At 36.9% G+C, this 13,295-nt stretch overlaps 1 protein-coding gene across 11 annotated transcripts in view; it reads right to left on the minus strand.

Moving 5' to 3' along the window:
• The window catches only part of USP45 (ubiquitin specific peptidase 45), a 48,832-nt gene that overhangs the window by 6,424 nt on the left and 29,113 nt on the right, over positions 1-13,295 (minus strand). For 8 of the 11 annotated variants that reach the window (XM_086876614.1, XM_086876610.1, XM_086876611.1 and 5 more), the window contains 5 exons: positions 8,445-8,532; positions 5,162-5,243; positions 4,091-4,182; positions 2,042-2,098; positions 562-705 (listed from right to left, as the gene is read on the minus strand). In XM_086876614.1, coding sequence (XP_086732740.1) covers positions 562-705; positions 2,042-2,098; positions 4,091-4,182; positions 5,162-5,243; positions 8,445-8,532 — 463 coding nt within the window. The remainder of the gene's footprint in view (positions 1-561; positions 706-2,041; positions 2,099-4,090; positions 4,183-5,161; positions 5,244-8,444; positions 8,533-13,295) is intronic. The other 3 variants (XM_086876617.1, XM_086876618.1, XM_086876619.1) reach the window with 1 other exon arrangement.

Consider the following 13,295-nt stretch of genomic DNA (forward strand, 5'->3'; position numbering starts at 1 on the left):
GAATTGGATCAAAATTCCAGTGGTACCAATGGGAATCCTTCCATTCATCTCAATAGTTTCAGTTTTAGGCCTTTTCTTCTAAAACAATCAGTTTCTGCACTACTTCTTTCCATCCTTTCCTTTATTTCTACCTGGTGTCCTTTTTCTACTTCTGTCTCATTCCCTTCTCCTGTCATTCTTTTATATTTTGTACTTTATATGTTGGATTTTATACAATGCATTTATTCTCCACATGTCTTTAATATGTTAGGACCTGATTCATATGAGATTTTATGGCACTCAACAGAGCACAGACCCCTGCAATAGTCCCAAAAGCAACATGAATTTAAACTAGCCTGCAGATTTTTTTTTTCCTTATAAATGAAACCCTGTAACTGAAAGCTAAATGGTTACCAATGACTAATTTCTCACACTTCTAATGATGACCTGACAAGTCTATGTCAGCTATATATATATACTAAAAAACCCCAATGACAAGTGTCAAAATTCCCTAGAAGTTCTCAGTCACCCTAGAAACCTGAGTTAACTCAGGATGACTGGTTAGCGTATTTAAGTTCTTACCTTATCTTTTGTTAAAGTGTGTTTCTTGACAATTTTGGGTTGATTATTCAGTGTACCGATAGAAGAACAATTATACTGACCAAGATCTGCCTCCTGTACACTTTTACTTTTACCTGTTCTTCCCAAAGGCACAGGTTTTGCAACCTAAGAAATTAGACAGGAAATTAGGAAAGGCAACATATCAATTTTGTATTCCTTTGCAACTTACAGAAAAGATGAATGTAGGTGGATTTTTTTCCTTTATTTTAGCAAACAGCAACCTACATAAAACCATTTAAATGACTCCCTGAATTGTGAAATAAGACTACTTTTTAATTTTTTAAATCATAAACTCACTGTCAGCTCTGAAGGTTCAACTGAAAGCCACAAGAAATAGGAATGATACAAAATTTCTGTATGTAATACAATACAAAATAATCTGTTCTACTATTGTATAAGCACTTGCATAGCTGTATGAGATGTAACTTTATCAAAAGGGACACAGGTCCCCCTAAGTCAGTCCCTGGTGCGGCCTCTGACGACAGAGCTGCCACACCCCCTATCCGTCACTGGCAGCTGCACATGTGGCCTGTAAAGGAAAATGCTGACTATAAAGTAATGCCCATCCTCAAGTGAGTACAGAGACTGCTAAACACCCACAGAAATTGCTCTCAAACAGAACCCAGAAGTGCCCTTGTTACACATGGGAGCCAGAAAGGACAGGAGCCTGGATACTCAAAATGCTCTAAAAGCCTTAAGTCCCATATGCATCTGCACTCAGTGCACCCACAAAGAATTTGTTATGGAAAAAAAAAATGGTGTTTGGAGAAAAATACATTTTATACAGGAAAAAATATTACTTAATTACTCTCCCTTAAATGTAGATGAATATATTCAGGATGGAAGAAGAACCACTCCCAACCCACCCCCACCACTCTCAAATTAAAAGCCCGAGTCCTGAAAAAACAGTTTATGCCTTCAAAGGAACACAGCAGCTAATGGAGGCAATCCATGAAATGCTGAGAGCACCAGAATAAATAAATTAAAATATCCATTTTACAAGTGTCTCATCCTGTAGGTAAACATCAGCCCAAGGGCCTCAGGTTCTTTAGATGCAAACCAATAGGTTAGAACCTGAGTCTGTGGACCTCAAGGAAAAGAAAAAAAAAAAAAGGGCTTACAATCATTTTGTTTATATAAGTACATGCTATTGAATTAAGCAAATCTAAGACCTATATATTCTGTGGGTTACTGTGGGCGTTTGATCCAAGTTTGGACTAATTTAAAGATATATGCACTTATGACATATTGCATATATATATATGTATATATAAGAAAATCATACAATGAATAGATGGATAACAGTACATGTAGGTACTGTTAACAGACAAGGTTACATTTTTAGGCTTGAAATTGAAACTATGTGTACATGGATAAATATCTTCACAAGGCTATTAGAAACAATCCACTGGAAGCATATATTATATATTCTGTTTCTTACCCTCTCCTCTATTATAGGAAGTGAAAGATCAATGAAAGGTTCTTTTACTGTTGAAATCTTGAAGAAAAAGAGAAAATGCACTTAAACACAAAGAATAGTATATGGGTTTAGTACATAGCTCCCTTTATTTAATCAATGTATTATCAAAAACTATACAGCAAGCTAATTACTTACAAGAGGTATGAAACTACAATGAAGAACTTCCCACTAACTTTTAAGAAAAATTATTAAGGTAGCTCTAATTTTCTTTCTAACACCAAACAAAACTTCAGCATGGCAAGGCAAAGGGCAATGCATGTTCATCTGGACATGAACTGATTTGAAGCAGTGTGGTGCTCACTTTCTCTGAGCTCCAGATGGATTTTCAAGTCACATGGGCCTCTGTGGTACCATTCTGCAGAAAGCTACCTTTTAGAGTTTCCTGCTTCTGGACACTTCTGCCAGGTGTTTGAGTTGTTATGCAGCAAGGACTGGTTAATGATAGTTAAGTGACAGGTTCTAACCTCATTCTCTCAGTTAAGACTAAGTCAGTTTTACTGGTTACACTCAAAAGCTTTGTTAGGTTTTTTGATACCATATACTAATTGGTAAAATAAATTAAATTACAGGGGAAAAGGGACTTGGAAAAAAACCAACCTCTTTTTTTGTACTGAGGTTTCACTTTGCCATGTATAAGATGGAAATATCATGCAAAGCATACCTAAAGACAATCTCTTTCAGCACTTTCAATCTGCCTTTATCCCTAAGTTCCTTATGGTCTCTCCCTTGCTGTTCTCAAATTCCTTCCAAAACTGACTTATCTTACCTCGGAAAAGACTGTGAAAAACTAAACCTTAAAAAAAGAACTAAAAATCATGTTGTGTATTTAAGTTACAGTCATGCCATCAATTATTGTCTCCATGTCCCTTCTCTTGTATTTGTGACCCTGTCTTCCACCTGTGACATTTGGTATGGACTGCAAGCTTGTTTTTTATCTGTTGTGCAAGGGACTCAGGAATGTTTAGGTTCCAGTAAACCAATAAATGAGATCAAAAGCAGGCAGCTCTGGTGACTTATTGCCTGGTGTGCAATGTTCAAACAGGGGTTCCTCTAAAGTGTCAGTTTGCATGAACAAACACGTATCAAAAGTATCTTGCCAGTGCGGGAAAAGGAAAATGGAGGCTAAACTCTTCCTCAAAGGGCTACAGCTAGCATATTCCCAAGTCCTGTGCAGGCAGAACATAAGGATCCAGCAAAAATAGATGAGACATGCAAAATACATACAACCTCTATTTTTTATATGGTCAAAGTTCTTCATTGGTACTAGTAGCACATTGAAGAGTAATCTACACATCACACACAGAGAAGTTTACCTGGCACTGCAGGACTGTGATTTATTTTTCAGATTGATTAATTTACTTAATCTCTATAATATGAAATAGAATGTTTTAAACCAAACACAAATGTAACATTCAATTAGAAAAGTCATGCAATTAAGATTTTTCTCTGCCAAACTTAAAAGAAAATTACAAGGATCATGAAAAGCATTTATGATGGAATGTCAGTAATATTAATTATGAAAGGAATATACTGTTCATTAGGGTTATTATGTTAATTATAAAAAACACTTCAAAGAAAAGGAAGTAATTTTAGCATTTTCCCAATGATTCTAATTCAAAATAAGTAATTTCCAATTTTCAGGTGTATCCCAGAAGAGAAGGCAGGAGGATTTATGTTTTAAAATAGGTGTTTTGAAAATACCAAATAACTCAGTTAACATGTAACACACGTGATTATAGAATTTGGAACCTCCAGCCTTAAGTCAGATGCAAAATCAAGCCCAGTACTTGAATCCTTTTTGAATTCAAAGGATTGCTTTTCCTAGGTTTGGGAGGATAATGCTTTAAAGAAGGAATACATCATTTCAAATGAGAAAGTTTCAATAAAGGCTTGTTTTTAGAAACAAACAAACAAGTATAAAATTGGCAACACAATTTTATACTTTCAAGACAATGTAATCAAACCAGTATGTGATCTATTCCACATCAAACCAAATTCCAGAATACCTACATTTTCACATTCCTCACACATGACAGTGCTAGTCAATTCACCAACAAAGATCCTATCTATGAAGTTCATCTTCACACCCTCTCTTCCATATGCTGAAAAAACATTGCCTTTTTTAAATGTGAAAAATAACACATCCAATGCCACACTATAAGTACAACAAAATACTTTCTAAGATATCTCAGAAAGCACAATTTTAAACATATTCAAAATGTTTTGAACACAATACAGTAACTAATACATCATACACTGTTATCTCAACTTTTAAAAACATTTTAATGAGAAGGCTCCCTTTTATCCTTCCCTTCCCCATCTTCTGTAAGAGTAATAATACTGATTATCTTAAGAAGAAGCTCTTAAAAAATCTCAATTTTCTTTTGAATACATAATATTGCATTGCCTTGATATAGACACTGGAGTAAACAGAGAGATTATCACCCTTTCGAAATGGTTTTTGCAACTATAAAGCTCTAGAACATGAAACAAAATCTTTTTCTAATGTATTTTGGACAGATTTAGGAAGGATAACTTACAAAACATCTAATTCATTAAAACCTTAATTAAAATAAAATCACCCAAATTAGAACTACTGAATAAACAAACACATGCAAAAAAAAAAAAAAAAAAAAAAAACTTCTTCTTTTGAAAAAAAACTGCCTTCTTTAAAAACAGCTGCCTATCTTGACATTGTAATTGTATTTAGAGTGCTCACAGTACCAGTCAACTGACAGAAATCAGTTTTATTTATGGAAAGTGGCCTCTCTGAGTATAAAGTAATTATGACTATGTAACAAATATAGAGCAGGTTATTTTAGAAAACAAATTTAAATTCTACCTATTTTTAAGAGATGGACTGATTACCATTGGGGAGCCTTTCTCCTGGATACAACGATGCAAGTCAGCACATACTAAGTCTCTAGACTTTAGGTACACACTAGGCGGCACTAGAGTAACACAGAATAAAGTCTGGCCGTTACAGCACTTCGGATCTCCTGTTCACAATAGGCAGCTCTGAAGAAAATGGTATTTAAAGACTAGTGCAGTTTTAGAAGTTTTCAATAAAGAGTTGCATACCTTTGACTTTCCTTCTTGTTTCTTCATCTGCTGTCTTAGTAGTTGGGTTATTGAATGCTTTTAAGATACCAGTTTGTATACGCTAGAAGTAAAAATAAAACCAAGTATTTTAAGTGTAAATATTCTAAAAACCAGTCATATATGATTAGACTTTATCTTATTTACATAAAATAAACATAATTTAATATTGTAGAACTGTTGTTGTCATTCATTAAAATAGTCAAAACTACATGAGCTTAACTTCAGTAGATAATCATTCAAAAATTTCCTTTCCTTAAGAGGGAACCATCATAGGGCACTTCAGAGGTTACGAAGAAACTATGAGATTTTCAGTGAACTAATGCTATCCATTTCTCCCACTGGGAATGGACTTACACTAATTGACTAGAATACAAAATGCTTGGAAGGCAGCTAAGAGTCTTTCAGTAGCCAGACTTCAGTGACTGCGTTTGAGCAGAATTTTTATCACTTCTGTTTATTTTCTAACACTGCCAATTCCAGAGGGATGTTAGAAAACCTTAGAAGAGAAAGAAAACTTCTTACAAATCCATGTAAATGTTATCAACATTCACTCAAAAAAAATCCTAAAAGCTATAGTTTTGAAAGAAGGATCAAAAAGAAGCAAATTCATTTATGAGTTGTAGCTGCCCTTCCAGACAGGGGGTCCTTCTCCCTGCTATTTCTCAACTCCCTGGAGGTGAAGAGACGTATTCCTGGCAGCAGAACTGCATGGGCTGGTAGAAAAGCCCAACCTCTGACATGCTGCAGAGAGAGAAGCAGGAGGATGAATCAGGTCCCCTGACTCTGCTAGCATGCATGACCTGTGCTTTCCCTTTTCCTGGCAAATATCCTGTCTCTCTGATCCACAAACTCTAGTAACATGTACGAGTCTCCCTTGTTGGTATGCAAGTGACATTTATAATTAAATACTGAAGTCGCACTTAGAGCAAAATACCATTCTAAGAGACAAATGGTGATCTCAAACCCTCTGTCCTAACAGGAAAAGATTAATAAATGGCTCTAGTTTCCAGGCAGCAAAGCACACTTCCAAGCCACATATCACTGTAGTGTGAGGATGACAGTGTCAGAGGTTTGGTTTCCAGTTCAGACACCCATCAGACCAAGTCATACTCCGACCTTATGAGTGTGTGACCTGGCTTGTGAATTAACTCCCGCTGCCCCGAGCTCAGCTTTGTTCATCTTAAAGCCAACAATATACTAAAAGGATTAATCAATAGGTAATTCATGAAGTTGAGCACCATAAATGGGTTTAGGGCCATAAGCAACCCTTTTGTTGGGATTAGCTCGTTGAACCATTTATTTAGGTCAAAGAAAGACATAGTCTTTGAATGGGCAGGGTGCTTTGGACAATGGCAGCAGACATTAATCAATTAGCAGCAGGGTTCAGCCACTTCAGGCCCCGGTGTGAAACCATCTCCAGCCCACATTGCTAAAGACAGCAGACGCTATGTCATCTTTATTGTTGTATGGCCAAGCTTTTAGCTTAAAAGTCCACTTGTATAAGCTTTCTAACTTTTTTCCTCAGGAATATGAAAAAGTTCAGCACTGGTGTCAGATACAAACACAAAACTACACAGAACAGGCAAAAGTGTAACAGGATTTTCAGTTAGCTCCCAAAACTAGTGCTGTGTCATGTATTATATGTATTTCTCATCAAAATTAAGGGTTTAAAAACAACTAATCCTGACAGGGATAGGAAAGCAGGGATGACCAGGCTCCTGCCTGTGCCCAGCTGGTTGTCTGCCATCTACAGACCTGAAACATGGGATAATTTAAAAAAACACAGGGGGAGGGAGGGGGAAAGAGCTTTTACTAGTACTGTCGGTGGCAGAGCACCCTGAGGTGATAAAAGATATGTTTGCAGTCATGCACCATTAGGGCAGCAGTGGGATGTAATTGCAGGACAGGGTGGCACCTACATCTCCCTGCCTGGTGATGGAGTGGCAGAAATACTGCCCAAAAATCACCATAAATTCTTACCAACTTCCACCACTCTTTTTAGGTAGGTACTGTAGCTGTCACTGCTCTCTAATAATAAGTGATTCAAAAGGAAAATGCTAATGTAGGTTATTGCAATGATGGCACATCCACTGGTGAAGGTGACAGGAGACTGACTTGAGGGGAAAGTACAAGCACCTCCTGGAGAAGCAGCTTAGTTGTTGTAATAATCCTGTGTGATTGTAATGTGATGTAATAATCCTTTCTGTAACATCTCCTTTGTCAAGAAAACATAGTTTTCACCTTTTATTACATAAAAATAAAAAAATAAAAAAAATAAAGCTTCCCTCTGCTGCAAAAACATGACAACTGTTTTCTAACTGAAGTCAGCTGCTTCTATTGTGTGCCATGTTCAAGACATCATTTTCTAAGCGTGAGTGTCAAGGTTTAACTGCTTCTTCTTCCAGTTCAGTTCTGTTTATAATCAAGAATGCTTACAAGACCAATAAATATTAGGATTCTGGCAGGATGGGGATTTGTTCAGCTCTACTCTAGTGCCAGGAGCCAGGCTCAGACACAGCTTTACATCTTATCTGTGAGATAATTCAGCTCAGGATCACAACATTCATCAGGTTACTAAATGAAAGGGAAGAGGAAATACTCTGGTCAACACAAGATTTAAGCCCTTCCTTTAGAGGAGGCCTAGAAAAGGCTATTTACCACAAAGTATCATCTGAAAAGAAGGGCCCAAGACTAAGTTAGACAGATTAAATCTGATATGGTCAAAATAGGAAGCACAAATAATGAAGGAAAAGACATCAAAAAAAAAACTCACACAGGGACGTATTCAATATAACACACTGCTTCTACTGCTTCATGTACTTGGGCGTAGATTTTAAGCAAAGAAAAAATGGATATATATAATAACTATGGGTAGACCCATAGCTATGAACTGCTAATTTTTGTTCCAAAGCTTTAAAATTCACTTTGTCAGCTAATGCAGAGGTCCTACCTTTACTTTCTTGACGTCTCAGTTGTCTTATTTTTCCACCTGTTCCTTTTTTTAAAGGCAAACAACTTGGATTCCTAAAACTCTCATTTTCTACTTACCTTATTCCTACTGCTAATTGAAACTTTGGTTCCAATCAACTATTTTAACTCAACATGAACATAATGAAATATCTTTTAAAAAAAAATATTTTTCTCAAGATAATGGAAATAGACACTCCTACTTCATTGACTACATCTTTAAAACATTGGGAACATAAAGAACAGTTAAGCAATGACTACTAGTTCACTTTTAAAAGATACACAAAGACATTACTTTTGTCTCCTCAATCCTGATTGCATCCAACAGATAGTGAAGAAGCTCCTGGCTGTCCTGCTGCTGGAACCCCTTAAATCGAGGAGCCCTATGAAAGAAACAGTAAAGAATTTTAAATTATCTTGGGAGATTCTTAACAAGACAATGTCAACATCACACACTTGTTGAATACTGGGGTATAAATAGGTACAATCCCTGCAGAACTTCATGGGGCTTTGGGAAGCTCCTGGTGCAGCAGGCAATTTCACCAACAAGGCTGCACTTTAATCCAGGTTACAGTTTGATTCTACAGAGTATAGGTTGACTAAAATACAGATTTGCCAATGGAGTATCATCCATGCTAGCAGCCCTTTCCTGACAGACTAAACCAGTACTTCTATATCATCAGTCATTCTCAATGTCATGGAAGAGAGAGAAAGAAGATTTTCCAAGTGCATAACCTCCTTTGTTATCTCATCCTTTTCTCAATCAAGGAGACATCTCAAATGTGCATAAACAGTCCTTTTAGATCATCAGCAGCATCTGCATCACCCTCAGAAGCCAGAAGAGGAAAAACATCCATTTCTGACTATGCTCCCATTTACACTGGTGATCTTTTAGACAACTGCACAGGGGTACCGTTGGATCACTTCTGAGACAGCCATTCAGTACCATCAATCACTACTATTCAAGAACTGTTGAATTCTTTTTTTTAGTATTCACAGCATTTAAATGTACTCCAAATATCATATTTTTCAGGCAGAGATTACAGAGAAATTAGAAAAAATAAACCTATGAGTATATGGATAGATCCTTAAGGTGCTCTCCTTGCCACAGCCAGAAGGCTTCTAATAAACAGTTTGCATCTTCAAGATCTTGCAACCTCAAATGAGTGAACAGTATTTACTATTAACACATCTCTATTCACTATTTAAACTGTAACTGACTGGCCAAACCATACCTTTCTTGATAGGTTACGCTTTAGATCTTTAATTACAGTCTTGAACTACTTAAATTAAAACGAGATTCCAAAGAATCACAAGGAGTTGGAAGAGACCATTGGAGGTCACCTGAGCCAACCTCCCTGCACAAGCAGGGTCCCCTAGGGCAAGTTACTCAGGATTGCAACAGATAGGTTTCTGAATTTCCAGTAATGCCACCAAATGGCAGGTGTGACTCTTGCTGCAGACTGAGGTGAGTACATGCAGGCCTGACCACGTGCACCCCTTCCAAAACCTGCACAGGGGACAACTGGATTAGCACAGCTCAAACAGGAATTTCATCAAACTGGCAGAGCAGCCAGAAAAACCAACCACTCACTCAGCTCCTCAATTTTACTAAATACACATTGAGCCAGTTTTCACTCTGAGCTGTGGATTGCATGCTGTGGCTAGCCAGTACACAGAGCTGCAAATACACATTGGTATTTCCCCAGCACAATGATCTCACTTGCCCAAGCAACGCTCTTCAGCTGTTCAGGTATCCGAGGGTTAGTGAGGCTTCCATCCCACTCACACACTAAAGCTTCTCAGATTTGCCTTAGAAGTTTGTGCTCATGGAGAGGAGAAATTAAAGGTGATCAGAAAAGACCCCAGATGTGCAACACGCCTACAAGTGTAAAATGTAAAGCTGGGCAAGGTGTCAAAGCGCCAAGTCAGGGCACAGCAGACATGGGCTACAGGCAGGATAGAGACACAGGGGTCTCAGCTTTGAGCCGCTCCCTGGAGGCACCTTGGGCTGTAACTGGAGAAGGATTGAAGGTGACAACGCAGAGATCTAAGGTCAGTGCCTAAAATTAAATGGAGCAAATCTGGACCTGCATATGCAAAACAACATGTTCACATTTACAAATAAGATACTTTCATATTTGCACTTCTTATCTAGTTTTTGAAACAAAGTTGGCAATATCCTGAGTTAAAAATTATTTAATGATACTACTGTACTGTAAGGCTTACCATAAAATCTGGAATCAGTAGAGTGGCTGACTTTTTTAAGCATTCTTTTGAAAACTATTTTTTTTATGAGCAAGGAAACCTCAAAAAATTGATTTCAAATTTAAAAAATTGAAATAATCTTAAAAATTAAATATTTTGCTTAATATGCCTAAAATGTTATTTTTTCTATTAAAATAACATGTTTTATTTCTAATAAATTTGATTTTAAATCGCAAATACTTTATGAAAAGCACTGAACCTTTATTTTGGTTCCACTAAAACAGTCAATATACATTAAAAAAATAAATAACGTATGTAGCTGCATGCATGCAGTTTCACTTTTCAGTTCACTAAAACAGTTTTCTCTCACTGAATGTCCACAAATCTGAAAAAACCCAGATGCCAAAATCAGTTCAATTCTGAGAAATCTGGTTACTAAGCCACAGTATTATCATTAATTTATAAGAAATTTCTTATTTTCCTGAGGCAGTGAGATCAATGAGTATGTTCAGCCCATCTCCTCCAGTACAGGCACATTAACAGTTCCACTATAGCAAGAAAACCTTCCACATATACATGTTCTGGATCCTGATATTAATAGGGATTTTATTATTTTTTGGTAACAAAAGCAGGATCCCTGAAAGGGGAAGGGAAGGAATAAAAGGGAAGAAAAATTAATAATTACTTGATAAAGGAGAAAGCAAAAACTCCATCACTATTACAGGAGGGTTTTTTTCACTGCAGAGACATCTCACAAAATTAAGTCTTTAATGCAAATAAGGAAAAGTCCCACACATACTTGTTGTTACTGCAGTGTAAACTACCATTGATGAGTATACAAAAACCATTTCAGGTGAAAATTATTTTAGTAATTTATATTCCAAAGTAAAATAATTTACCTGCATGTTCCACACAGCTTTTTTAGCTTAAATTAGAGAGGAAAAAAATAATTCAGCCATGGAAATTTTTAATTTTGGTTTGTTTTGGGTTTTCTTCATTTTATTAGAACACAGTGCATTTACAAGTACGGGATTAATTAGGCTTCTCAGGGCCTGTACTAAATCTATATGCCTGATTTTAATGGAAACAAGGATGATGGGAATGAAACAGCTGCCACTTCAAAAGTGAAGTGGCAGGGAAAGTGACTTGTAAAGGGTCCCTGTAAGGTTGAGTCATTTACTTGGACTGACAAATAATGTCATTGTTAACACTGCTTAAAACATATCTAATCTGTCATTCATGTACAAAGCATGCTATGTAATGTTGCATATAGTAATATCTAAATATCTCATCTTCTGTGGAAAACATTTGAAATTAGTGCATTTGTTTTGGGGGGGAACCACAAGAGGAAACAAAAAAGCAACACTAAGAAGAAAGGGGAGAATTTCACACCTTACAATGCATTTACTGGAAACTTCCTACATTTATAAACCAGTATGAGAGAAGAAAAAGGAATTAATCCATGCTGATACACAGAAATCTGACAACTAAAAGATGTGTGCTCTCGTCTCCTTGAAAATATGCTTCAAGCAATATCCTTGGCAAAAGTGGGGGACTTGGAGATGGTTGGTTGAGTTGACCGCTCACAGATGTGCTGACATATGGAAGCCAGTGCCAATGCGATACAACCTGTTGTACAGTGTCAGCAGGATAATGACAGAACAGGTTGAACTCCTGCTAATGGCCATAAGTGGTGAAGGACAACTGTGACATCTTATCTACCCTCTCGCTGCTCATCTGGAGACCAGTTGTAATTGCTCGATTGTCAGTTAAAGAAATACTTTTCATGAAGATCTACTTCCTAGAATGCTGCAATAACAAAAACTACATAGTAACATAGTATTTCAAAGAAAAAAAAACCTAATAGTTTTAATTCCTGTATTATATTCATTTGAGAGAAATTAAGCTATGCATTAAAAGCAGGACTGAGATACAATTAAAGTAATTCAATCATACTGCACAGAGCTGACATACTTTCACTGTCTCTATTAAAAATCTCCTCCAAAATCATCCTTTCAAGATCTATCTTTGTGCAGAAGATAGCCTAATACCTTGGAAAACTCTAGAAACAACAATAAGCACCTGGAAACAAAAAACAGAAGATGCTATTTGATTTTTTCCGTAAGGCAACATGCACAGGAATCCTTTAATGCTGTACATACACTACAGAGTTCTGCCTGGTAGGAGGTGCTTGGGAGGAGCCCAACCAAACATGGGCTTGCCTCCACATGTAAGTAAAAGATAACACCAGGCACTACTGCACTATCTCAAGGGCATGGTTAGACAGCAGTAAACTCTCCTTTGGAGGTACTGGCCCATCTATTTCATCTCACCTTCCCCTAAAAGGGAAAATGAGATGCCTCTACCTTCTTGCAATGCACCAGATCTATTTCTTCCTTTATGCCCTGCTGAGATTTCCAACAGCACACTGCTCTGACAGCTAGTTCCATAGGTTAGCCCTATAAAATGTTTAAAAAACTCTTTTTTTTTTCCCCCAGCTCTAAATCTACTGCCTTTCTGTTTCACAGACAGCTCCTTGAACTCTTATGAGGGCAATTAAAGAAGCACAGATAATTTATAATTTATCATTCATTGTCTTCTCTTGCTGTCATGTCTTCTTTTCATGTTCTCTCCTGCTTAAACTCCTAATATTCAAGTCCCTGTTGACATAAAAGCTTCCTATTTTTGTTACCCCTCCCTAAATTCTGGTTAACCCAAATGGAGAATACACTGCCAATGTACCTAATAAAATTACTGATTTTCTTCTTCATTTTAGCTATAAGCTCTGCTTATGCAGCTAACCAATACCACACACTGAAAATATATATGTGTGTTCTCCAAAATGCTATACAGGTCTTCCTCCTGAGCAGAAGTGAACATAAAGCTCAAGAACACATGCAGATGATTGCTGCCAACACACGCTTTTACATGCAAATTG

This window comes from Cyanistes caeruleus, chromosome 2, assembly GCF_971803275.1.
Source record: "Cyanistes caeruleus chromosome 2, bCyaCae1.hap1.1, whole genome shotgun sequence".
Lineage (NCBI taxonomy): Eukaryota > Metazoa > Chordata > Aves > Passeriformes > Paridae > Cyanistes > Cyanistes caeruleus.